Here is a 26187-nt window from a genome sequence, read left to right as displayed (position 1 = left end):
CAGGCTTCCCGGTCCCAGGGATTCTCCAGGCAAGAACACTGGAGTGGGTTGCCATTTCCTTCTCCAACAGTAATGCTACATATATCCTTAAAATGCAAAAATGCACACATTTGTGACTATATCTGCAGAAGTGGAGTTTTAAGGTCAAAGGATATGTACAGTTTTTGGTTTCATAGACATTACCACAGTATTCTCCATTCAGATGGTCCTAATTTCTAGTCCTGCCAACTACAAATGAGAACACCTACTTATTTCCCTACCTGTGGCTGCCCAGCAAGATACTATTTTCCATTCTCCTCCTCCACACACACACACACACACACACACACACACACACACACACACACATCCCCTACAGACAGGTGAGGTCATTTGTCAGGTCAACAGAATAAGGGATGTGAACAGACATATGTGTCATATTCAGGCCGAAGAATATGCATATTTTCTACCCTTTCTTTGTTTTTCTACCAGCTGGAAACAGATTTCAAGACTGGAGGGAAAAGGAGAGCCACATGATGCAAGGAACCTGAGTTTCTGAATCACTTGAGAGAGAACAACTGTCTAGCAATCAGAAACATCCACACTGACTATTGCATGAGGGAGAAATAAATTTCTATTGTATTAAGTTGCTAAAATGTTAGTGTTTGTTATAGTAACTTGCTTTAGGTTAAGCAGTACACCAAGATACTCTTTTTTATATAAAACACTAGATCCACATTTCAGAGGAATACATTTGGGAAATGTTGCATAAGTATTTCAATGTTAAGTATGACAATGGTTATTGAGAAAGTATTCTTCATTTCCTGGATTACTTAGAGCTATTTTTTGTTTCTCTTTTTAAAATCAAGAATGGGCACTGATTATCAAATACCTTTAAATGTCTGTGGAAATGACCTTATGGTTTTCTCCTTTGATTTACCAATGTGATATATTACGTTACTATTTACTCACATTGCAATAGCTTCACATTTCTAAAATAAATCAGGTTTGTGTGGTTACAGTATTTTTATATGATACTGAATGTAAAACATAAACAGAACAAAATATGACACTGGGAAATTCTTCAAACATGACTTAAATTTTAATTGAGGAAGTAAAAAGTAGAAGAGACCTTTCTGAAGAACAAATTTGTTATCTGGAAAAGCAAGTGATAGTTTAACACACTGTCCAGGGGAAAAATAAAAAGAAATGGAATTCCTGAATGAAAAAAAAAAAAAGAACCAGAGGGCCATTCTAGAAAGCCTAATTGTAAATAAAAGAAGTTCCAGAGGCAGACCAAAGACCATACTGGAGAAAGCAATAATGAAAACACAATACAAGAAAACTACCCTCAGGAGAAAACTAGAGCTGTTAGATCAGAAGCACTCACTGAGTGCCAGCAGGATAAATGAAAAAAAGGTGTACATTTAGACATATCCTCATGAAATTTCTGAAGTTTAAGAATAAGAAAAAAATATATAAGCTTTCAGAAAGAAAGAACAGGTTACTTACAAATGAATGAGCATGTGGCTGGCAATGGGCATGGATAAGAACGTAGGCTCTGAAGCAAGACTACCTGGGCTCATACCTTGATGTGACTTGGTCAAGTACTTAACTTCTTTGTGCTTCTGTAAAACAGGGATGATGATAGTTCTTAGCTTCTAAAAGGCTGGCTGGAAACAGTATTTTCAAAAACACATGGGAAGTCTGGCACATCATTTGAGTCACCCAACTTCTACCTGTTAACATTAAAAGCTATATCAGAGTCTGAACTCTGCACACTATTGAGAGGACAAAAGCCTGTCCTCTCCCCAGAGCTTAATGTGTAGCACTAATGACCTGAAGAGCTGGCTGGATTAGCCCACCAGAATGCCTCCAGTGGTACCTGAGCTCCATGCAAGTAAGACATGAACTGATAGGTGGAAGCAATCCCACTGATTATTCTTTAATGTGAACAAGGCACTGACAAGTTTTTTGGCCCAGAATAAAGATTAACAGAGAAGAAAAGGCCATAGGCTCCATCAAAAGTAAATGGACTCACAATGGAATCTCTTGCAGTCAGTGAAGACTCTCCTACAATCTTACTGTTATTCAGGGATCTCCAAAGTGAAACAGTATGGGACTTGTGGCTACCTGATTTGGGTGTCATAAAAAGTTATTTCATTCATTTAGCAAATTATTTGAGCACATTTATGTATCAGTAACAACAGTGGGGATCTAATTGTGAACAAGACACACCAAGTCCCTTTCCTTAAAGAATCTACATACATGGACCTTGATTTATACGACCCAAATGACCCATGTGATGTAAGAAATCTATCCCATTACCAAAGAATATCTCTTACATTCATTCACACATACACATACACACACACACCTTTTAGCCCAATTGAACATGAAACAAAAAAGCTGAATTCTTATTAATCATGAATAGTCAGATGTTACTTTAATTTAGTTCCTTTTTCATAGTTCTGCAAATGCAACCCTAGTGTAATCATTTGGTGGAATTCTTGGATTAATTAGTTCAATTCTAGTAACTAAGCATTTAGCACCAAAACATATATATTTTAAATGTGCCTCTATACATACTAGCTAAAAATTCCCTAGCCCATTTGCCCATGTTCAGACAAGATTATTTCTTCAATCCAAAAGGAACATATAGAATTAAACGCCATACACTGAACACAGTGGGTTGAACTGGTGGTCCCTGAAAAAGATATACATCTTAAGTCCCACTCTTGTCATTTAGTCCCTATTGGCTCTTTAGTAAGTAGGTTAGCCTCTGTGAGCTTCCATGACCTCATTTGTAAAAGTGGAATAATCAAACCTGTGCTACTATCCCCCAGAATTCTGATCATACATGTTCTGATCATACAGAATCAATGAGATCATACATGTGAAAATATTAAGAATACTATAAAATCCTTTACAAATATGAATTATTATTCTTAAACTTTATCTGGAATTTCAAATGAGGTTTGAAGTTTGGGTTCTTTATTCAAGCCCACTTACTGCAACCCTTTACACAAATCAGCACTGCCTAACTTTAGCAATGCCAACCTTGTATCAATTTTTAATATTAAATTTTATTTATAGAATTAAGCTATTACTAAAGTACAGAGAACTTCTTTAATGCTAGGATTTAATGAAGAAGGTCTAATTACCACTAGCCTTATTAGCCATTTCTCTTCCCTCCAAATATCTTCTACTACTGTCATACTAATTTAGAAAAGAGACCATCTAATTGGTTTATTGCCCCATATACATTAACAAATCAGTTCTAACTGATTTGCCTTCAAAGATATCTGTGAACTCACTTAACATAATCATAATTCTTCCTCTAGCTGACCTTAATTATTCCATACTGAATTCTTCTGGCTAAGAATGAACCATTAATAACTTCTTCCTCCTATTTTCTGGTTTTCCCCAATAGGTGGATCCTGATCTACTGCCAGACCTAGTTCTTCTTTCCTGAAATCAAGTATATTTATGAAGTATAATCATAAACTAAGAATATTAATTCTATCCATTGTACACTAAAGTTTCATAACCCTATAATCTCACTTTATCCATGTACGAGTTTACATTTTCTAGAGAATTCTTCCATTTTTACTTCACAAGAAATATCATCAAACCTATTCTAAACTATTGAGAAGCTAGTTCTACTTCAAGCTTCAAATTTCTTTCCTTTGGAGCACAAAGTTTGACATTAAGAAATGGCACTCTGATGATGCAGTCTTTATTGTCTTGTGCCATAATCATTCTTCTCTGTATCACAGTTGAATGATATTCAAATTTTCCTCAGGTCTAACACAGAATACCATAAACATTTCACTTTTTGAAATATTTCCTCTTCAGAGTTAACTTAAAAGAATTACACCCAAACAGAAGTTCAAAACAGTAAAAATCCGAATGGGCTCTTGAAATTTGTAGATGCAATAATAATCAATGCAACTATTATCATCGGTAACACATCCTTAAGATGAGATGTCCTTCAAGAATGCATTAGGTGTCCTTACTAAGCCACTGAATTATGGGCAGTAAGTTATTTTAATATATTTAAATTCACTACCTTTCTATAAGCAAAAATTAAATCACTTCTGAGATATAAATTAAACACCTGGCTCTCCCAATGACCACTAAATATTTCAAATCAAAAGTTACCCTTAGGAAATCCACAATCATTATTTTGTATAAATACAGATGAATACTACTCTATACCATCATAGGCTTTATCCGCCTACACATGGGTATTATAGAGGTTCCTACTGTATCATCTCAGATCAATAAGAAATTTAGTAACAGTGGTCTCTTAATTCTCTAAATGACCTACATAAAAGTACATAAAAATTGTGAATCTCTTCCAACAACAGGAGCCTCTACATTGTTTTCAGACAATTGATCCCACGTGAGACTGCCAACATACTATTTATGTATCAATCCACCTGATCAGGAAAACTTGAAGTAATGATCTTCGTTAAGAATTTCAACTCTGGATCCCTTGAAGGTACTTCTTAAGAAACTAAAGACATCCTAAGAAGCCATCCATTCCCCAATCACACATCTTAGGAAACAAGTGTAGAACCTGGCTCCTCGCCACTAGAGGGGGGTGTTTCTTCTACTGGTTTCTCTTTCCCTTAATTTGGCTTACCAGAATTTCTGGTTGAACTAGAAATAAGCCTCAAGATCAACATCCTGACCTTTATTTCCCCTTCATACTGTGTGGCCCTTTCTTTTTATTTCGGGCTGTAATCTACCACTAAAATATCAACTTCAACCCCTGATTACTTGTATAATTATGTCTCACGTCATATTTCATTGTCTTTTTATGAACATGCTAACAAGCTACACAGAGCTGATTCTAGAGACTTTGACATTAGTTTATCTGGGGGGGGTGGGGGGGGGGGGGGGGGGTAACAAAACAGAAAATCCAACCAAGACTGCTTATTCTTTTTCAGGAAAAAATTCTTTTTTCATTTGCCATGTTCACATTATTTCATTTGAATCCCCATAAAAACTACTGGGAAAAAACTGAACAATTAATAACAAATTCTAAAGAAAATACTCAGTCTCTTTAAGTGACTTGCCCAAGTTTTCAGGTAGCAAATAGTGAACCCATAATGAAGACTCACAAGCCCCGACCCCTAGACATTTCAGGTGTTATTTGTACCATGCCATGAGTAAAAGGCCCTAGATGAGAAAATGGACTGAGGACTGACCTAGTCTTACTATTTGCCATACTAGTCTAGAGCAAACAGCTATGTGTCAATTCAGTTCAGTCGCTCAGTTGTGTCCGACTCTTTGCGACCCCATGAACTGCAGCACACCAGGCCTCCCTGTCCATCGCCAACTCCCAGAGTTAACTCAAACTCATGTCCATTGAGTCAGTGACGCCATCCAGCCATCTCATCCTCTGTCATCCCCTTCTCCTCCTGCCCCCAATCCCTCCCAGCATCAGGGTCTTTTCCAATTAGTCAGTTCTTTGCATCAGGTGGCCAAAGTATTGGAGTTTCAGCTTCAACATCAGTCCTTCCAATGAACACCCAGGACTGATCTCCTTTATGATGGACTGGTTGGATCTCCTTGCAGTCCAAGGGACTCTCAAGAGTCTTCTCCAACAGCACAGTTCAAAAGCATCAATTCTTTGGCCCTCAATTTTCTTCACAGTCTGACTCTCACATCCATATATGACTACTAGAAAAACCAAAGCTTTGACTAGACAGACCTTGTTGGCAAAGTAATGTCTGTTTTTTAATACGCTGTCTGGGTTGGTCATAATTTTTCTTCCAAGGAGCAAGCATCTTTTAATTTCATGGCTGCAGTCACCATGTGCAGTGATTTTTGGAGCCCCCAAAATAAAATCTCTCACTGTTTCCACTGTTTCCCCATCTATTTGCCATGAAGTGATGGGACCAGATGCCATGATCTTAAGTTAAGTGTGACTACTTAACTCACTACCATTTCTGGCAAAGATTATATACATCTTAGACTAGCCCCTACCTGCCATGAAGTCACAAAATGAGACAGGAATGGATGAGAGAGATAAAGGAAGAGAGGTTCAGGGGAGAAGAAAGAGAGGAAAATAAATTTATTAAAGAACCCTGAGGTGAGGCATAAGATGCAAAGTACTCAAGAACAGGGACTAAAACATATCGAGAAATCAGAATCAGGAAAAAGAACAAATGAATGATAAAAAAGCAGTCACATCATCAGACAGTCAAAGGATCCAAAAGGCTCCAGAAGAGATGGCAGGTGCTGGTGGATTCCCTGCTGCTTTCTGTGAAGAACCCTGGTCTAACGCAGAGCCCCTTAGAGAAAACTGAGGCAAGAGCTGGTTGGTTAAAAGCTGCATCCACTTTCTAAAGCCATTAAGAGGGGGAGAGCAGAGCCTCAATAAAAGGAAATCTATCAAAATCAAATCAAAACCAGCTGCAGTGAATCTGCCTGGGACAAAGTGAGTATACCACTCAGAATGCTTTTGGCTGCAAGTGACAAAATCCCAGCTCATGCTGGCTTACACAATAAGGAACTGTATTATCTCACAGAACTGGAAGTTCAGACATAAGGCAGACCAAGCACAATACAATCAGCAGTTCAGTAAGGTCATCAAGAGCTCAGGTTTCCTCTCTCTGCCCTGCCATCTTCTAGATCAGCTTCCTGCTAAGCTAGTTTCTTTCACTACCCTAAGATGCCTTGTGCAGTTCTAGCCATCATATTCAGATATAACAGCGTAAGAGGAAGAAAAGGCACTATCTCTTTATCTCTTTTTAGGGTCAAGAAACCATTTTCCAGATGCACCCTGACCCTCCTTCAGACTTCCCGTCACATCTCACTGAACAAAATAGGTTACAGACCAACTCTAACTCTTCATTAGCAGATGAAATGGGATTAACCATCACTGCTTAGACTAATCATCTAGAATAGAATGAAAGCTGGTAGTCAATCCATGGGGTCTCGAAGAGTCAGACTCAACTGAGCGACTTCACTTTCACTTTTCACTTTCATACACTGGAGAAGGAAATGGCAACCCACGCCAGAGTTCTTGCCTAGAGAATCCCAGGGACAGCAAAGCCTGGTGGGCTGCCGTCTAGGGGTTGCACAGAGTCGGACACAACTGAAGTGACTTAGCAGCAGCAGCAGCAGTCAATCACCATGACCATACTATGGGCAAGTTCTGATGATGAGTATTACTGTGACACCATTTTCACTCCATAACAAATCTATTAACTTATTGTGTTGCTTCCAAGATCTTAACGAGGCATGTGCTTTGCCCAAAATTCGAATAATTATTCTTTGCTCACATTCCATACCTGCCATCATAAAATTTTTTAATCAGTTTTAAAACATTTTATGATGATTTTCTTGGTCTATCTACTATTTAAAAAAAAAAAAAACCTTCACTCCCAAGCAATATTTGCAATCGAGGTGTCCTCCCGGAGAGGCAGCAGCCTGACAGCATGGCTCAAGCATTTGTCAACAGCAAGATCCAGCCTGGGAAGGTGGTCATGTTCATCAAGCCCACCTACTGCAGAAGGACGCAGGAGTTCCTCAGCCAACTGCCCTTCAAACAAGCACCTTTGGAATTTGCCGTTATCACAGCCAATGGTAACATCAACGAAATTCAAGATTACTTGAACAGTTCACAGGAGCCAGAACGGTACCTCGGGTCTTCATTGGTAGAGTACATAGGTGGATGCATTGATCTAGTAAATATGCATGAGAGACAGGAACTGCTGACATGGCTAAAGCAAATTGGAGTTCTGCAATAATTACAGAGCAGACCCAGGCTGATAACCCCCTTGAGGGATGGATGGCATTGCAGATAACAGCAGCAGTTCCTGGAGGATGGACCTGGGGCGACTTTACCCAGCTACAGCAATGGTTTACTTAAAATTCTGAAATATGTTAACCTCAATAAAGGGGGAGGGGCATTTTGGGAAGCAAAAAACCGCTTATTTTGACTCAGTGTTTAGAAATGGACCAACCTGCCCAAAATAACAGGTCTGAGCAGTCTGATGGATGTCTCGTACTTCATGTGGATTGGCCTTTGGGTTCCAAAGGGACATGACAAGATATGCTTAGGATTCACTCACTGATCCAAATCTCTGTGGCACATGTTCTTAGCAAGTGTTCTCCTTGTGCTGGGATGCTGCTACCTCTAACTCCCGTGTTTCTCAACCAAGTATATCTCAGGTCCCCGAAGATGAAGCTAGAGTTTGTTTTCCGCTACTGCCTGAAAATTATTTTGTTGAGTTTGACTTCCTAGAATTTGTATTATGAAATCAATAGGTATTTTGAATGTGTTTTTTCAAAAGGTGTCTCCCAGGCCACCATCCCCACCCCACCTCACCGCCTCCTACTTTGACAGTCACTGCTGTGAACCACTGTCCTGAACCTTGACAACTCACAGATCTCATAGGAAATGTTCAACAGTTCTGTGAGGGGGCTGAGCACCCAATCTGAGAGATGCCATATAAAAAGTTAGACATTGTTGGTCCACACTCTGTGCTACAGGGATCAGAGGTCTAAATCTAGACGCGTGATCATATGGCAACAATGTTACGTCAGATGGTATCCAGAGAATCCTGAACAAGCATGTATTGTTTAGATTACAGACAAAAGAAAAACATAAAAATTTAAATGTTGCATGGAAAATTTGTATCCCCCTCCCCAAAAAATAGGTCTCTGAAAATAGCCAAATTTGGAAAACACTGTTCTAAATGTTCTCTCTCTCCCCTTTTTTCCCCTCACTCCCTGAGAACTTAAGAATTCCTTATTGTGAAGGATGCAAGATTAAGTTAATTTCCTTCTGTAGTCTCTCAAGTATGAATGGTTAATTTCTTCTCTATTAAAGAAGTACCCATGGATCACACAGTGATTTTTGCCGAATTCTTTTCTACATTCTCAAGACTTTAAGGAATGTCATTAATGCAAAATATACCAATTTCAAGCATTTTTTCACATTCATCCCTCCTTCCATTATAAATAAAGGCACATGCTATTGTCCTTCAAAAAAAAAAAAAAACTTCAATGCAATTATCTTATAGCAAAAATGGTAAATAGTTTTGTTACAGCAACTCCAGTAGGTATATCTACCTAGAATCCCATTTCAAGAAAGATCCAAAGCTGAATTTGGATCCAATGAGTAACAGTACCGTAACTGATCAGTGATGTCTACTATGTACTAGAGCTTGGGCATAACACACAACACGTATCTGCCAGCCTTGATTTAGAGAAAATCTATTTAAATAATTTCCCTTCAATAATAAATGGATTTCTCTGCCTTATCTTTATTTTAGTCAGGACCCAATCTAGTTCCTCTTTATAACTTTCATCTAGTTCACATATATACACATAATATACAGTAAGCATGAAGCATGAACACCGAAAATTATTTTGTAGATGATCAGAGTTCCACAGGGACCCTTTTGTAAATACACAGAAATGATGGACAGAATCGCTTAATTTATAAACTGTCTCACTTAAAGAAAGCAGGGGGGGGTCTTTGGGGCCCAGGCTAGTGATAGACCTCAGCAGGCTTCAGGGACTGAAGGAAAAAGAGAATGGCAGTCTATTTTCAGTTAAGGTGGACTGGCCCACAGCTGCAGGTCAAAAGGTAGAAAGGAATCAAAGTCTAAAACTGGACAAAGGTGACGAACCAATAGCTGCAGAATGCCTAAATAATGGCAAATTACAAGCAGCATTCAGAGTTTATATATATAAAATGCACTTGAAAAGAGAGGAAAGGACAACAGTAGTTATTCTTTGGTAAATTATAATTTATGGCTTTTTTTTTTCCTTTTGTCCTTCTACTCCTTATCTACATTTTTCTGAGTGTCCTGTACCACATATGCACTGCCATTTTAATGAGGGGAAAAAAGCAATAAAGGAAACATGTTTTTATCTTATCGCTCAATGTTTTGATTGTTCCAATTAACCTCTTACTGACTTTTAGTTGAGATCAAGTCTGTCCAACTATGCTATTATTGGGTAGCTAGGTTGTTTTAATCTTTTGGTATCATAAGCAACATAGTGCTCCTGCAGTTGAAAATTAATTTGAAATATAAAAGAAGAAAAATTAGAAAAATCTCTAGAAAAACGACCAAAAGTATTTAAACAACTCATAGTATACTAAAAGTATTACTATTCAAAAATTTCTAACTTAGCATATTCACTTTCTACTAAATAATTGTTTTAACCAAATTTTCAAGTTGACTAGTTTGCTTTCAACTAAGTTGTATTTGGATAAAACTGATTTTGGCCAAAATGATTTTAAGATAAATTGGTGTTGGACAGAGTATACTACCAGCATTAGGGGGGAAGTCTGAAGGCAGAGATAAGAAATAGGCTCCCCAAGTCTGAAACAGAAACATCGCCAAGGGCAATGGTTCAAAGTAGAAGGAAACGTCTATCAAGGAGCTATAAAACTAGCCCAAATAACTTAGAAAGTGCTAGTATGCATATGAGGTAAATTCAGTTTCAGCTGCTTGTTTGGACACGCTCCCCTAGGAACAATACTGGATTTTCCCTAGGTTCCCTAGATGAAATGAAAAACTTTATAATCTGTTTGGGGTTCAAACTGAGGAGGCGTGTTCCCCAAATTATTCATTCACAGTCACTTTCCCAGTAAATGAGGTTCTGGAGCTGACTACTGCATGACGGGGAATCCAAACCACTTCCTGAGCATATTATGGTTCCCTCTCCCAAATTATAAACAGTAATATCCCAAACTGTCAGAAAAAGCAGAGGTGGCAAATGATGTGAATTTGCACAGAAAGAAGCAACCTGAACTGGACTGCCTCAGGAGTAAAATACCCAGGTAGTGGGTTTCAACTTCTGGAACAGCTGATTAGCATGGCTAGAGCCCTCTCTGGTTTGAACAATCTTCAAAGGAACCCGATTATAGTTAAGATTTCTTTTTAGTCCATTATTGCTCAATGGAAAATCCTGGAGAGCTTTCTTAGAAACCTGTATTCATTCAAGTATTAACTGGCTGCCAAGCTGCTGGTGTAGCTGAGGTAAGTAGAGAGGTAGCGGGGTGGAAGGCAAAGACATCTTTGCCATTAAAGAAGGTATTCTCTAGGAAGGAAAACAGAGAACTGCATTTACATTCAGTCACAGCAAAGCAGGTGTGAAAAAACAAGGCATATGAATCAATCTGTTTCTAGTAAGAAGTAAAACAACGCAGAGAGGGACTAGTCACAAATGGTATTGGGGCAAGTGAGTAGCCTCTTGGAAAAAAAAATTAATTTGGACCTATCTCTCACACCATACACTAAGAAAAACACACCACAAAACTTATGTGTAAAATAGAAGCCATAAAAGCAGTAGTAGAAGGCAGTTATAACCTTGTAAAGGGACAGGCTTTTCTAACTAGGACAGAAAATCCAAAAGTCATCAAAGGTAAGACTGATAAATTCAACTACGGCTTAGGAAAAAATCTACCTGGCAAAAACACCACAAGCAAAGAAAAAAGACCAATAACAAACTGGGGGTAAGGGGGTATTGCAATTCACTTTGCAAACCTCCATATTATAAACATCAACCACAAAGTGATGTTCAAATGACTCCCCCCCCAAAAGGCAAAGAATATGAGATACTTCACAGAAAAGGAAATACAAAAATATTTCAAACATATGAAAAAATATTCAAACTCACTCATAAAAAGAAATAAAATTAAAAGCACACTAAGATAATAATTTTCACCTATGAGATTGGAAAAAAATCCCAAAGTTCAAGAACACATTTTGTTGGCAAGAAGATAGGTAGCATGGTGCTCTTAGACTCAGGTGGGAATATAAACTGCCTCTGTGAAGGACAAATTGGCAGTACCTATAAAACTACTATGAGATATACTCTTTGACCAGCAATTCCACTTTCAGTAATTTATCCTACAAAAATACTTGCACAAGTGTGAAATAATTTATGTAACACTGCAGTACTGTTTCTAATAGCAAAGACTGAAAATTTCCCAAATGTCAATCATTATGGTACTGATCCTATATCCACACAACATGCAAGAGATCTCTAAGACATATTGTTAAAGTGAAATATACTTCATATACTTCTCCATTGTTATGTAAAGAACACCAAAACACCCTGTTTTGTGAAAAGAGCCGAATAATACACATATGCTTTCACTGGTATAAAAAAAGGAAAGCAGAACAGAATTTATATTTGTATTGACTTGGATATAATTTTAAAACTCTGAAAGGATAGGAATTGAGTAGATGGTGGACAGAAGTGGAAGAGAAACCTTTTATTTTAAAACATATTGTAGACTCATGTGAATGCATTTCCTTTGCAAAAGTTAAATCTTAAAGTTTAATATAGTAAATGTTTAGAAAATATAGCTTGAGTTACTAGATAACAGTCTACATTCGCACCCCTCCATTAACGGGTTATAGATGGTAGACAAGTGACTGAGGCCTTGAACTTCAAATTCAAAGCACAATGAATGTTACAGAAGGAAATATGATATGGAGAAGAGAAGAACTTACCAACGAACAGGTTATATAAACCAAGGCAGAGACACTAAAGAAAAGAGGGCAGGATACTATCGTGTGAAAGATAGGGGCAAAAGTGTCACATCAAGATAAAGAGATAAGCCAGAGGTTAACTCTTGAGACGGTTCAGGATCAAAGGTGATATAATTCCACAGGGTACTTGAATTTGTCAGTTCAAACACAGATGTCACAGAGTGCTGTGATTCAGGGGTGCTGCCCTCAGGTGGGCAGCTGCAATGGAGGGAAGGGCAGCACAGAGGCAGCAACACAATGATGAACAGCAGGCCTTCTCTGCTGCTCACAGGCTGATCCCAAGTGAAACCCTCTGAGAAAAGCAAATAAGGCCACAAGGCTGGTTACAATAAAGGAAACAGTATTTTGAATAAAGTTTCTTGAAAACTGCTTTCATTCATTCATCGTATGTTTACAGAACACCTAATCTGTGCCAAGAACTTCTCCACGGGCTCAATAAATTCATCCCCCCCAAATAAATATGTCCAAAATAATTTAAACAAAATGGCATTTTAAAAGATTTTTGAGATGAACAGAAGCTTAAAAGTTTAAAAAAGAAAAAGTCGCTAAAAGTTAACTGACAACTATAAAGTGCTACGAAACTATGGTAAATAGATTTCAAAATGTATACAGGTTATCCTATTATTTTTTTAAAAAGTGAAATCAATGACAGCTTGTGAATTTAAATAAGACAATCATTTTTAGAAATTATAAATAATGAGGAATTGTACTAAAGTTAAAATATGGCTTCATATTCTCATCACTACAATTGATAAAATAAGAAAACTTAAAAAGGGAACTAATTCAGAACAGATGTCAGGGAAGAATTTTTCCAGTAGTGAACTATAAACATGAGGAGGAAATAATGAAAAATGTATTATGGTAAAAATTAGAATTAGTTACTAATTACACGATTCAAGTAGTAAATCAGATACCTAAATACGTAGAAGAGGCATTTAAAATTAATGGGCAAACCATGTTTCTACTATTCAAAGCTAACTCAGATAATACATAAACCTGCAATGTGTTAAAATTTGGCTATTTCCCAATGCCTATAAAGTCAGCTCTTATTTATCCATAAGGGAGAAGGAAATGGCAACCCACTCCAGTACTCTTGCCTAGCAAATCCCACGGACAGAGGAGCCTGGTGGGCTGCTGTCCATGCGGTCGCACAGAGACGGACACGACTGAAGTGACTTAGCGTGTGCATATATTTATCCATAAAAATGTATCCAACTGAAAATCTAACAAGTGTACAAACAGAATTTATTGAATTCTTCCTGCCTGATTTGCTAACATTTTTCCAACTTAATACCTATGTGGTACTTTACTTTTGACCTGCTTTCTCAATATTTCACTTTATCTATTTACACTCTAAAAGGAAATGTAAAGACTTACAAGCCCACCATCACCAGTCCTTCTCTAGGAAAAAGCAAAAAGGACAGTTTCACCTTAGCTACTACATTTAAGAAGAAATGATTTATGCTTAGCATGCAGTAAGAATCAGAAAGGAACAGGAGGAGCAAACAACAGTGTCTATTCCAATGAAAGTTTATTAATTTGTATGAAGTCAATTTGTGATTCATCCATATTCAAATGAATGAAAAAAAAACAAATTCCAAAGCTAAATATAAAATGACTTTTGGACTATCCAGGTTTCTGCTTGTTTTCACTTTGTGGACAAAATAAGGCTGTGAAGCTGGCAGTCCATTAACTCTCTCAGGTCACCAAGATCTCGCTCAATGGCTACAGTTATTTACCACATAGGCCAAAAATGTTAAGCACGATATTATTACTACTACTACTACTACTATTCGTACAGTATACAAAAGAGTTCTGAGCCACCTGACTACAGCAATCAGGTAGTGACAAGAGGCTAGGTCAGAGCTGACACAAGCATTCAACCTCAGAAACTGAAAGATCCTTAAAGATCACATCATAAGCCCAACATTATTATTTTACAGATGATGACACTTACGTCCCCCAAAAGATTACTTAACTTACCAAAGGATGGGCATTTTCACAGCAGCAAAACCAGTCCCAGGCCTCTGAGAAGCAATCTAATACTCTCTGTAAAATACAGCATCCCACTCTTGGAGAATATGCTGGAGGACTGACCTTGTACATGTGAGGCAATCTTTTTTTTCTTTTCCTGGAGTTGGGTGATAGTAAAGGGCTATGTAGTTACATGTGGGGAGATACTTACTTCATCCATCAATCTAAGATAAAATGCAGATCTTATTTCATAGCCCTAAATAATATCCTGAATTTATTTATCAGACATGAGTAATAACTTTTCTCCCCCAAATTACTGTGGGCTTTCAGAGTTTACCAGCAACTGGCAAAAAACATGACTAAGAAATAAGCTATCTTTTCAAACAGACTGCAAGCCTGTCCCATTAGTACTAATGGGGTTTCCTTGGTGGCTCAGACAGTAAAGAATCCGCCAGCAAAGGGGGAGACCTGGGTTCAGTCCCTGGGTTGGGAAGATCCCCTGGAGAAGGGAATGGCTACCCACTCCAGAATTCTCACCTGCAGAATTCCATGGACAGAGAAATCTACAGTCCCTGGGATCACAAAGAGTCAGACATGACTGAGCAACTTTCACTCACTCACTGTGAAAAATATTATTTAATGAGATTAAATATTAATAATCATTCCATCTCTGGCTTTTACTCTTTTCTGAAATCTTCCATAACAGAAAGTCTATGCTGATTTATTATTTACTTTTTCCTTGTTAAATATTAATATTCGAATTCCCATGAGCCTCTTTCTAAACCTTCTAAGAAACCAAAATTTCAAAATCTCTTTGCCTAGCTTACTTCAACATATACATAGTGTCACACAAATCTACTTATATATATTTTAGAAAAGATAAGAAATTCAAGAATTTTTATGTTTAACTGGCTATACATAGGTGCCATGGTTCTGTTTCCTGAACCTTAAGAAATTTCCCAAAAGAAGTTGATATTAATATTTCCTCACCTACAGCAGTCCATTCTTCATTGAGAGGAAGCAGCACAAGAGAAAGTACAAATAGAGGGGAAAATGATAGAAGAGTCAAACCAAAAGTCTGTCAGGAAAAAAAAATCATAGCAAATCTTCCTACACAGATATAACACAAGTCAAGCTGCAATTTCCTTGTATCAACATGCAGCTGTTTGGCCTTGTGGTGAGCATCTTGACAAGGTATATTCAATTAACAGTGTTAAAAGTTAAGGTAAAGAAAAGAACCAATGCATGATATCATTTTGTCCATTCATTCCAAGAATATCCTAATCCATATAATTGGTTACTTATATTATAGCTGTTCTCTATTCATATTCAAATTTAGATGGGGAATATTTTATGGGTACTTACTATCTCTGTTAGACTTAGGAGCCATAGGAATTTCGAAGATATATGAGGCATGCTTTTGAAGCTTACAGACAGGGGAATAAGCAACATACACAAGAGCACAAAAAGAAAGCAGTGAAACAAGAACTTTATGAAAGACTAAAGCACAATCAGAATTCATTTCTCGAGCTAGTTTTAGAGGAAGGGTAAGACTTCAATAAGCAGAGACAAAGAGAACTCCATAAAAAAGAAAATTATGAACAAATGTGGCAGGGTAAAAGGATGTCTGAAGCACAGAGAGGATATCAGTTTGACTAGGACAGGAAAATTACATGGAAATAAAAAAACCAAGGTATGCAGACTTTGGGGTTTTATTTTGGAGACAATACCCAGCTGCTGAAGACTTTTGAACCCAGGGGTGATAAACAAAGGCCTATATTTCATATGTTTGGAAGAGACTATTAAACCTATGGTGTTAGTTAGCATAAGCTTTAAAAAAAGTGATATAACAGAAGCCATACTTGAGGAAGAATAATTTGGCAATGATAGAATTGACAGAGAAGGGATAGTATGCAGGCAGGTCAGACAGAATACTACAATTGTCCCATGTTCATAAGCCGAGTAATTTAAGTGGATAAGTCAATGTTATGCTAAGCTACCACATTTTATATACGTATCTTGAATGTAGTATAGAACCTCTATAATGATTCAGGAAAACATGGACTTACACACAAGTCTCCTAATTTTCCCTCCTATCTTCACCTTAGTAACAAATTCTGGCTTGAAATTTTTATTTCACTTTACCTCACTCAAGTTTTTTATCAATAAGACTCCTTATCATCTTTACATATTAGCAAAATCAACAAGATGTACATACATATCAGTGCTAAATCAGAAGAGCACCTAAAGCAATTTTTAAATCCTATTTTGTTAAAGAATTTGCTTTATGTCATACACAATAAATTTCCCTCAAATTACATATTTTATTTTCCAAGAGAAAGAGCACTTTCTTTCTTGCAGACTACAACCACATAATCAAAACAAACAAAACGTAATTATCCAGTGAATGTGTAATAGTTACTCCATAGAGTTTTTTAACAGATTGGCTGCCACCAAGTATCATGAAGGCAGAAACTAACTGCTTTCTTTGCTTTGGGTATAAACTGGGCCACACATGAATGTCCCTCTTCTAGAAAAAGGACCAAACCACGTTAAGTTTTCAACATTTCACAGATTAAGATAGTCTTATTCTACTGGATTTCCCAAAAGAAGAGATTTAATTATAAAGTACAGTTTTATTTAATTTTTTAAAAAAGTCATCAAAAAGGTACGCCAAAATGGTCAAGTTACATAAGCCTTACAGAAAATTATGCCTTTTTTTTTTTTTTAGTAAATCAGACTTTTGAAACAGTATGGAAGAGATATTTGAAAAAGAAGACTAAAAAGATTCACTTGGTTTGAGGTCATCTGAAGAAGCGCATATGATTAGGGCCCTAGGTTTAAGCAGGGAGTGGTGTCCCAGTTTATAAGAAAGCCTAGTCTCTGCTTCCATGACTTTCCATTTGAGTGCAAAAATGTTGCCACTTATCAGTGACCACTGGAACCTCTCCAACAGTCAGTTCAGCTTCCTACCCAGAGGAGCACTAAGACAGCTGATTGGTTCAGAGCAATCAGACAACAGGCCTCGGCCTCAAAGTAGTCAAGGAACAAAGATTGGTGACCAGATACTCAGGGGAAAAAGGATGTAAAAGGCAGGAGAGGGGGGAAGGGGACGAGGAGAGAACATAATTAACCAACGTAAGCGTCCAGAAAGTCACATCCACTCAACATGTCAAAGATAAAAATGCTTTACCTGGAGACATTCAGCTAGGGGTGGATTTTCTTTTTTTTTTTTAAGATAAAAATATCGAAACCGTCACGGAGGAAATCCAAGTCGTATGAACAAACTTAACTAACAAGTTTTACACATTAACATTTACAAAACGTAGTTTACTCAACAAATTCACTGAAAGATGTCCTATTTCTTAAAAACTGTACCTAACAGTTACCCTTTTGAGTGATTCCAGTCTTGCACGCGATTCCAAATTGAAGGGGGGAATGGGTAGGGTGCAGAATACATGAAATTTTTACAGCATGGAAATAAAAGTATTTTTAAACCTTCCTGGGGTGAAAAGTTAGGCAAGAGGTAATACGTGGAAACTGTCAAGTGCTTCTCTACACACCCACCCACCAGATACCATCGCAGCCGGCTAGGGGAGTCTCCCTCTTTTTGCCTGACAACTTCACTTTCTTTGAGGTCTGGAGCTGGTGATCACACTGGCCCGTCATGGTATTTTCAGTTAACAAAGCAGTTACTCAACAGGGGAAAAAGCCACAAAGGAGCCGAGCAGCTGCTGCTGCACCCGTGATGCAAGTGCAGGATGAGCCCCGGGCCGCCACCGCCGCCTCGGCTCCTCCGTGACGTCCGGGAGGGGTATCCCCGGCTCTCAGGAAGTGGTGGCCGCGGGCGGCTCCGCCCCCACGCGACTCTGGGCTGGCGAGGACGCCGGGTGGCGGGAAGGCCGGGCCCTTGACGGACGGGGATCACCCGCCGACAACAGAGCACGCCCCGCGGGCCGCGCGCCCCGGGCCCTCCCTCGAGTCACCCCTCATGGCGGTCTCCGCGCCCTGACTCGCCCTCCGCTCCCGTCACAGCCCGCGCGCCCCACTCTCTCCCACAGCTCACACCCACTCACCCCGACCCCCTGCGCCGAGCCTGGCCCAGCGTCGCCGGTCACCAGACGGGGTCGAGCCGAGTCCAAGATGGCGACTCCACCCCCGCCCCCTCCGCACTCCCCGCGGGGTCAGGGCGCCCCCTCACGCGGCGCGCTCGCGCCCGAGGCCCGGCTAAAAATAGCCAGGCCCCACTATATTTGGTGCGGCCGGATCCCGGCGCGGCCGCGCGCACCCCGCCCCGCCCCGCCCCCGCGCGCACCCGGCCCCGCCCCGCCCCGCCCCGCCCCTCCTCGCCCAGGCGCTGCGCTGAATGGAGAAGGGGCGGGGGTGACCGAGGGGAACCTACTCCGCTATCTGCGGCGCGCGCCGGCGGCGGGGCCGGGCCAACCGCCGAATTTAGTAACATCGCCTGCGTCAATCACGCGCCTTGCGTGCGTCAGTGCTGCGCGGCTCCAGGTCCTGCTCCCCCCACCACCCGCCAGTCTTTGAATGGATGCAGTGTAGCAGCGCCCTCCTTCCTTCCGAGACTGGATTGGAACCTGTGGCAGTGCAGAGACTCTGTTCCTGTCCTCTAGGTCAACTTTCGTAGCACCCTTCCAGGTCTTCTCCACACCACCCTGTCTGAAGTGGAAGTGGAGGCGAAGAAATATACCCAGATCATATATAAAACTTTAGTTTTGTTTTCAAGTTTCTTGTGCTAGCTCGAACCTTCGATTCTGAATTGTGTGCTCCGCCCCACCCTACCCTCAACACAAACGCAAAGATTGTGACAGGTCAGAAACATAAATGTCACGTCTGATTCAAGCGGACCACATGGGGACCATGTCTGTCTGCATAGTTTCACTCAAATATTTTCTCCTCCTCAAAAATTCATTTCTTAAAGTGGTTGCTTTCATCCAGCTGCAACTTATGGAGCTAGGGGACTTTAACTCTGATAAAATGTTGTTATTGTTTTCAGCAAGAAATTCACACTTGTATTCATCACTTCCAGGAAGAAACTGCTCTCCGTAACAGAATCTCCCAGGCTTTCAGCTCACCATTTCATAACAAACGCGTCTCGGGAGACCAGAACAAATCCCCTAACGAAGGACTGACTAATAAATCCTGTTGATTGATTTCGAAATGTTTAATTTGGGAGGTGGAGGGGAGCCCCATCTACAACCATCAAAAAGTGAAAGTGCAAAAAGTGAGAGCTCCATTTCTGACGGGAGAGGGTGGTTTGCAGCAGTCAGACCCGCTCAGCTGTTCAACACGTGTGTGTTTGTTTTACACACATTAAGTAGTTGCTGCTACAGCACGCGCGGATGGTGGATGTGCACTAAATTGGGTTATAAGGTCCAGTTAGGAAATTCACACCTTAAGTTTAAAGAAAGAAAACCTTATCTTCCCAGAGCCAGCGGTATCTCTGTGCAAAACACGCACCCAGCAAATGACCGGAGGAGGAGAGGGATTAAGCCTAGGCACCGAGAGCCAGAGAGACGAGAGACGTAAACAGCTTTAGGCTGTTGCTTGGGGAAAGCGCAACTGCACCTCAGGGAGTCTTCGGACTGGTGCCTGACTCCTGCACTGGCTGCCAGGTCACTCAGAGAAGCTGTTTGGCGGAGCCTTCGCTTTCGGAAGAGCTGTCCTCTTTCTTACCCCCTCGCCCTGGCTCCCTGCCCCGGGGCAGCCTCGGAGGCGTGCCAGTAGCACTCCTCCAACTCTACTCCACCCGAGCCTGACAGCTGGGCGGTCCCGCCTGACCTGCGGGCGGGCCGCTGCACCCTCTTACCGACTCGCGACCGGGCGAGCCGCGCGGTTGCAAAGGGGTTGGCAGCACTAGTCCGAAAGGTCCCCGCGCCAGGACTGGCTGCGCCGCACAGTTTCCATTGTGCTGCCCTGCGAATGGCCGGGGAACGCGCGCGCGCGTGCTCGCACATGCACACACACACACACACACACACACACACACACACACACACACCCTCCCTCGCACACGCGGAACCGACTGGGCCAGAGGAGGGAGGAGGAGGGTGACGTAGCGTCCCATGGCGTCACATTGACGTCTCGCATTCCAGGCACTCTATGGAGAGGGCGCTAGGGCTCCTGTGGCATAAATGACGTGCCGAGAGAGCGAGCGAACGCGCAGCCGGGAGAGCGGAGTCTCCTGCCTCCCGCCCCCCACCCCTCCAGCTCCTGCTCCTCCTCCGCTCCCCACACATAGACAAGCTCACACCCGCTCCCTCACTCGCACACACAGACACACGAGCGCACACACGCTCCTCACACACACTCTACTCTCTCCCGTGCGCTCACACCCCTCTCGCCCTGCGCCCTCGCGGGTGCAGCGCATCGCCGCAGTCGGACTCCCCTCCCGGGCTCACTTTGCAACGCTGACAGCGCCGGCGGTGGCCGTGGAGGTGGGAACAGAAGCGGCATCCTATCCCCTGGTCGCGGCCGGAGACGGGACGCCCGCGGAACCCCTCGGCGGCGCTCTCCCATGAGTCGGGATAGCAGCATCCCCTGCCAGCAGCTCACTGCCTCTGGGAGCCGCTGGACTTGTACACCGCAGCCCTTCCGGGACAGCAACATTGACTCCCCCCCAGTGCAGATTTCGGGGCAGCTTTCTAGAAACTCGCACTAAAGACGGAACCGCCACAGCATTCAAGTACGTATGAGATTCGCTCAGTTAATAGGGGGACTTGTTAAAAAAGTTGGCGCGCTGGGAAGCTCAGCTTCTGAAATTGACAACTTTTAGAGTTGGGGTTCCCCCCCCCCCGCCGCCCCAGCCTTCTCGCTCTGGCTTTGCTCGCGGAGTCGCCGGTGGGTTCTGATCTGAAACTTTTCCCTCCCGGTAGCGGGCCTGCGGAGCTTGTGGGATTCCTCTCCTTACCCGAAGAGGCGAAAAGCCTCTAACAAAGACGAGGACCGGGATTTGTGCAGTAGCAGCTCCAGCGTTGTAATTCAGGGTATTTCGGCTCTAGTTGTCATGGTAATGATGCTCTAGGCGGCGGCGGCGGCGGCGGCGGCAGCGGCAGGGAGTTGCAGCTCCTGTGATGAACGGCAGTAATTTTCTTGCCTTTTAACTAGGATTGGAAATAGGAGCTCCAGTGGGTCCAAGTTAATCTACCTAATGGTGACTCCGAGATGGTTGACTGGGACGAAGCTTGGGAGGAAAGGGGACCTGGCCGGAGTTTGCAGCCGGGTTCGGAGGATCTCAGGAAAGAGGGCGTAATTGTAGGAATGCGGCTTATTGTATTGAAATAAGCCTGGGGCTCCACCAGGCACGTCTGCCTGGCGTCGCCGACTTGCCCGTGTACACTTTTCCCTTCGTAGGTAATCGGGTGTAATTGCCGACCCCCGTGCCCCAACATGCGTGGAGACGGTGTCCCCCCCTCCTCTGGGCCTTGACTTGGTATGGGTAAGACATGTTTTAACTGACAGAATTCGCGCTTTTGGAGAAGTTGCTCGGAGTGTTTTACTCTTTATAGAAATGAAAGTTCTCGGTGGTAAGAGGAGAACGGTCAAGCGAGTGCAGCTTGCGGAGACTGACTTCCAAGGGCACCTCTCAAACCTGTTGGAAGCTTGGGGCGATCGTGAGGTAGAAGGCATTTGTCCCTTGATTCTAAAGAACGTTCTTGGAGATTGTCATTTATCTGTTGTGCCCACGGACTGTCTAAAGGGAAGAGCTGCAAGAAGTTTGGTAATCAGAAATCTCAGGCTATTATCCCAGAGCCCTAGAGTGCCGGGAGAGAGGTACAGAGCGCCGTTCAGTCATTTCATCGCGAACCCAATCCTGAATCTTCTTTTCCCACGAAGGAGAGATATTTTACAGAACCGAGTTGGGTAAAGGAAAAGCTGCCCAACATGGTTTCTGAGCACAGTCAATGAAGTTTGAGTTTATTAGAGTTCTCTTATCTTAAGATGCTCATAATGTGACTATCAAATACCTCTTGGGCCACAGCAGCCTTCACACCCGCTCCCACCCCCGCACCCACCCAACCCTACCCCCTTCCCTCGGACCCTGCGCTCGCAGAAACTCTCCGCCGCGGTTTGCCTCCTCTCCCTCGGTCTTTCTGAGAATCTCTCTCTTTCCCTTTCTGTCGACCTCTCCTCCACTCCTGCTGCCCCCGCCCCACCTCCGCCCCCGCTCCCCAGGGTTGGAAACTCCGTGGAGGAGCCCCGGTCACAATGGTGCGTTTCACGGTTTCCTTCACACACTCCACCACGGGGAGGGGAACACGGGGGTGTTCCTTTCGTCTGCCTACGAGAAAGAAAGGGGCTTTGACAGAGGTAGTTATTTCTTCCTAATTTACAACCCCGAGGCTCCGTGTTCCCGGCCGCGGCGGCCGCGAGCGGGAGCGGAGCAACGTGTTTCCAGGCGCGGAGGCTTTGCCTAGGTAACCAGTCGTTTCGGGGCGGGGGCAGAGAGGGGCGCGGAGAGAGTCGAGGGGCACTAGGCTCGGCTGTAGGAGATGTGGTGTGGCTTGCCCACCCCACCCCACCCCCGCGAACGCTGGGCGCGCGAGGGAAGCCTCCCCTTCCTTGGGGAGACGCTTCCCTCACCCACCCTAGCCAGAGGTCGATCCTTGGAGAACGACTCCGCTTGAAAGACCCCAAAGAAGGGCGGGAACGTGGGCACCTGGAGGAGGTGGTGGGAGGTTGCTGGAGACTCCCATTGAAGATGCGGAAGGACGGGAAGCGCACGTTACAGCCGTGGGAAGATCCTGCGCTAGGGCGAGCGCAAGCTTTCTGTAGTATCAGCTGGGGGTGGGGGTGGGGGTGGCAAGGGAATCCCGCACTTCCTGGCTGTCAAGGGCTTCCCGGATCTGGGGGCTCGGATCCCCTTTCCTTTCAGGCAAGCCGCGGGCGCAGGGGCGGCGGGAGACAAAACTTACTCGATACCCGCGGTCCGCGCACGCCAGAGGTTTTTGGGATTTTCGCGGTTTGTTTTCGGGTGCGGGTTCCCATTCTTATAGTTATGAGTGGGTCCGGGCAAAGGGGGCGCTATAGGCCGGAAAGTCGGACACGACTGAGCGACTGAACTGAACTGAACTGGGGCCATGGGATCCTTTCCCGAGGCCCACCGAAATGCGCTTCCAGGTACAAAGTTTCGCTAAGGCTTTGCGCAGAGACACTTGCCCCAGAGCCGCTCTCGGCGGCCTCTGGAGAGTGCCCCCTCCGGGTCGTGCCCCCTCCGGGTCGCCGTATGACCCCGAGCCTCGAAGTCGCCACTCTCTGGGATACCGCCCGTGGGTGCAGGGGGCCTCCCTCCGCTGGTACCAGCAGCGGCAAACGCCAACAGCCTTGTGCCGTGCTTCCAGCGCCAGCCTATTTCCACTGCGCCCTTTTGTTTGCTTGACCCCTGGACCCCGAAACTCACCGCTAATAGAAGCGAAGCGCCATTAGCATTTAGAATGAAAAGCGCAGACTTTCTTAATTCCTCGGGGCATTCATGCATTCGTTCCGGACCCTGTGCATTTCCTACGCAACGTGTAAAATTTGTATTTGAGGGGGTGGGGGCGGGTGAAGTTGGAAAATATTTTCCGCTCCTACACGCTCACAGACTCCGATTCCGGCGGAACTCTTTCCTCAAGTGTTCCCATTCTTCGGTTTTCCTGACATCGCTAGCTCGGAACCACTTAGGGGGTCAGGCAGATTAATTTCTGGGCCACAACTGGTTGCGCGTTTTCTAGCCTGGGTTCGAGAACCACAAAACAGCCGTGAGTGCGGACAACCTTTCCTCGGCTCCCCCACGACTCTGTGATGCCTTTTGCCCAGGGACTCCGGTCACCTTAAACATAGCTTTCTTAGCCTTTTAATTCTTTGTCATTTCTAGAGATCCCTACCACCCCCACCCCCGTACGCCCAGTCCAGGCCTCGGTGACCCAGCATAGTCTCACTGTGACCTTTATCCTTTCTCCTGGTGCCCGCCCCCGTCCCCTCAGAGCCTACTGCGGAAGAGCGCAGCCCGGCAAGCCCCATCGCTGAGACTGGACCCTCAGCGGAGCCGGGCAGCACCGCAGCCACTTCACCCAGCCGGACGTCCCCGCCTCCTCCACTCTCAGCCTCCGCTGGAGAGACCCCCAGCCCCACCATTCAGCGCGCAAGATATCCTCCAGGTAGGTCTGAAGGCGCGACCCCTTATTATTCCCGGGCTGGGAGATGTGGGTGGGGGAGCCACACACCCACAAGCAGGCTGGTGGACTTACCCAGCGCCAGGACAGTGAGTGACTGCTGGCCGCGAATTTCACGGCACAGGTGGCTTCTTTGCACGAAGCTCCTCTGGATACCACACGCTGTTGCTACCTAGTGGAGCAGCCAGATTAAATTAAGCGTTGCATTTCTCAAAGATATTTTTCCTAAGAAAAATGCACATACACCAATAGATTGGGATCTCTTTATACATTTTAATGTCTTCATTTTTGCTTTCCTTTAAATGCTAAGGCATTTAAGAGTTATGGGATCATTTCGAACGATACAAAGCATTTTTGTTTGTATAAAACCAAAATCATTTGAGTGCAGACATTTGGATTATTGAAGCTCAGAGGGAAAGAGCTGAAAACCAAGGAGTAAATTTGAGTTGGGCAAAAGAAAGGATTGCAGGGTTAGCTTGTAGCACCTCTGTTTGCATTTGGTAAAGGACTCCCCTGGTGGCTCAGTGGTTAAGAATCCACCTGCCAATGCAGTAGGCATGGTTGATCCCTGGATTGGGAGGAACCCCTGGAAGAGGAAATGGCAACCCATTCCACTATTCTTGCCTGGGAAATGCCATGGACAGAGGAGCCTAGTGGGTCCACAGTCCATAGGGTCACAAAAGAGTTGGACAGGACTTAGCGATTAAACAACAACAATGGGATACCAGGTGCCTAGCCAAAGAGATAGAACTCAGTCCCAGCAAGCTCATCTTCTATCTGGAAACCTCAGAAAGTCACAAAGAACAACAATAGGTAGGGACTGGTGAAGAATGATAGAAAAGAGTCCTAGAGAAATCCAAGGGAAGAGAACAAATGAAACATCAGGCAACGTTCTTTTTTTTTTTTTTTTTTTTAATGACTAGCCTTTCATTTCACAGGGTAAGTGCTCTTTTAACTTGAAACTAATGATCATTTGTAGGGCCTTGCTTGGAAAATAGAGGCTTGAACTGGCCTCTCCTCATCACTGCTTCTTCCAACAGGCCCTCAACACCTTTTTTCAAGTCAAGATTTCATCCCATACATGTATGACTCAATCAGATTTGGAAATGTGGGTAAGAGAAAGATGTCAAAGGAAATGTGAAGTATTCGCTTTTCTATTAGTCACACCTTTTACACCGTAGACTCCAAAGAGACGTTAAGCACATGGTTTTCCTTTGGTTCAGAAAAACCAACCACCAGAAACTGCCCAGTTTACTATTTATATTTAGCCATAAAAGAGAGGAAATAATTAGATACATTATCCACTGGATCCAATATGTCTTAGGGATTTCTCATTAGTTCAACCTCTCTGAATAATAATAAGTACTCCAGATATCAGTGCTTTGGGGCTGAGGGAAACTAAATCTATTAAGAAAATGTTTTCTTTTCTAGAGGTCCTAACTTTTCTATCATAAGAAAATATGTAGATAACTCACTTATTATAACCAAATTGTTATTAAGCAGCTATTAATATATTTATTATT

The 26187-nt window shown here is 43.0% G+C and overlaps 2 protein-coding genes and 1 pseudogene across 8 annotated transcripts in view; 2 read left to right on the top strand and 1 right to left on the bottom strand.

Annotated features, from left to right (window-relative positions):
• Positions 1-18637, bottom strand: part of LOC105607546 (dolichyl-diphosphooligosaccharide--protein glycosyltransferase subunit 1-like) — a 366609-nt gene extending 347972 nt beyond the window's left edge. Inside the window, exons 1-2 of one of the 3 annotated variants that reach the window (XM_060409244.1) lie at positions 18569-18637; positions 1492-14649 (exon numbers count right to left, since the gene is read on the bottom strand). The gene's annotated coding sequence lies outside the window, so the exon portion shown is untranslated. Of the gene's footprint in view, positions 1-1491; positions 18286-18568 lie in introns of those variants that run through there. The other 2 variants (XM_060409245.1, XM_060409243.1) reach the window with 2 other exon arrangements.
• Positions 7437-7748, top strand: LOC121818615 (glutaredoxin-1-like; annotated as a pseudogene).
• Positions 18638-20640: 2003 nt separating the features above from the next.
• Positions 20641-26187, top strand: part of NR4A3 (nuclear receptor subfamily 4 group A member 3) — a 42509-nt gene continuing 36962 nt past the window's right edge. Inside the window, exons 1-4 of one of the 5 annotated variants that reach the window (XM_042243202.2) lie at positions 20641-21195; positions 21864-21942; positions 24476-24649; positions 25705-25776. In XM_042243202.2, the coding sequence (XP_042099136.1) occupies positions 25746-25776 (31 nt within the window). In that variant the 5' untranslated portion in view covers positions 20641-21195; positions 21864-21942; positions 24476-24649; positions 25705-25745. Of the gene's footprint in view, positions 21196-21863; positions 21949-24475; positions 24650-25704; positions 25777-26187 lie in introns of those variants that run through there. The other 4 variants (XM_042243199.2, XM_042243201.2, XM_042243200.2 and 1 more) reach the window with 4 other exon arrangements.

The sequence above is a fragment of the Ovis aries genome, chromosome 2 (assembly GCF_016772045.2).
Source record: "Ovis aries strain OAR_USU_Benz2616 breed Rambouillet chromosome 2, ARS-UI_Ramb_v3.0, whole genome shotgun sequence".
NCBI lineage: Eukaryota > Metazoa > Chordata > Mammalia > Artiodactyla > Bovidae > Ovis > Ovis aries.
This window is presented reverse-complemented; position numbering and strand designations above follow the sequence as displayed.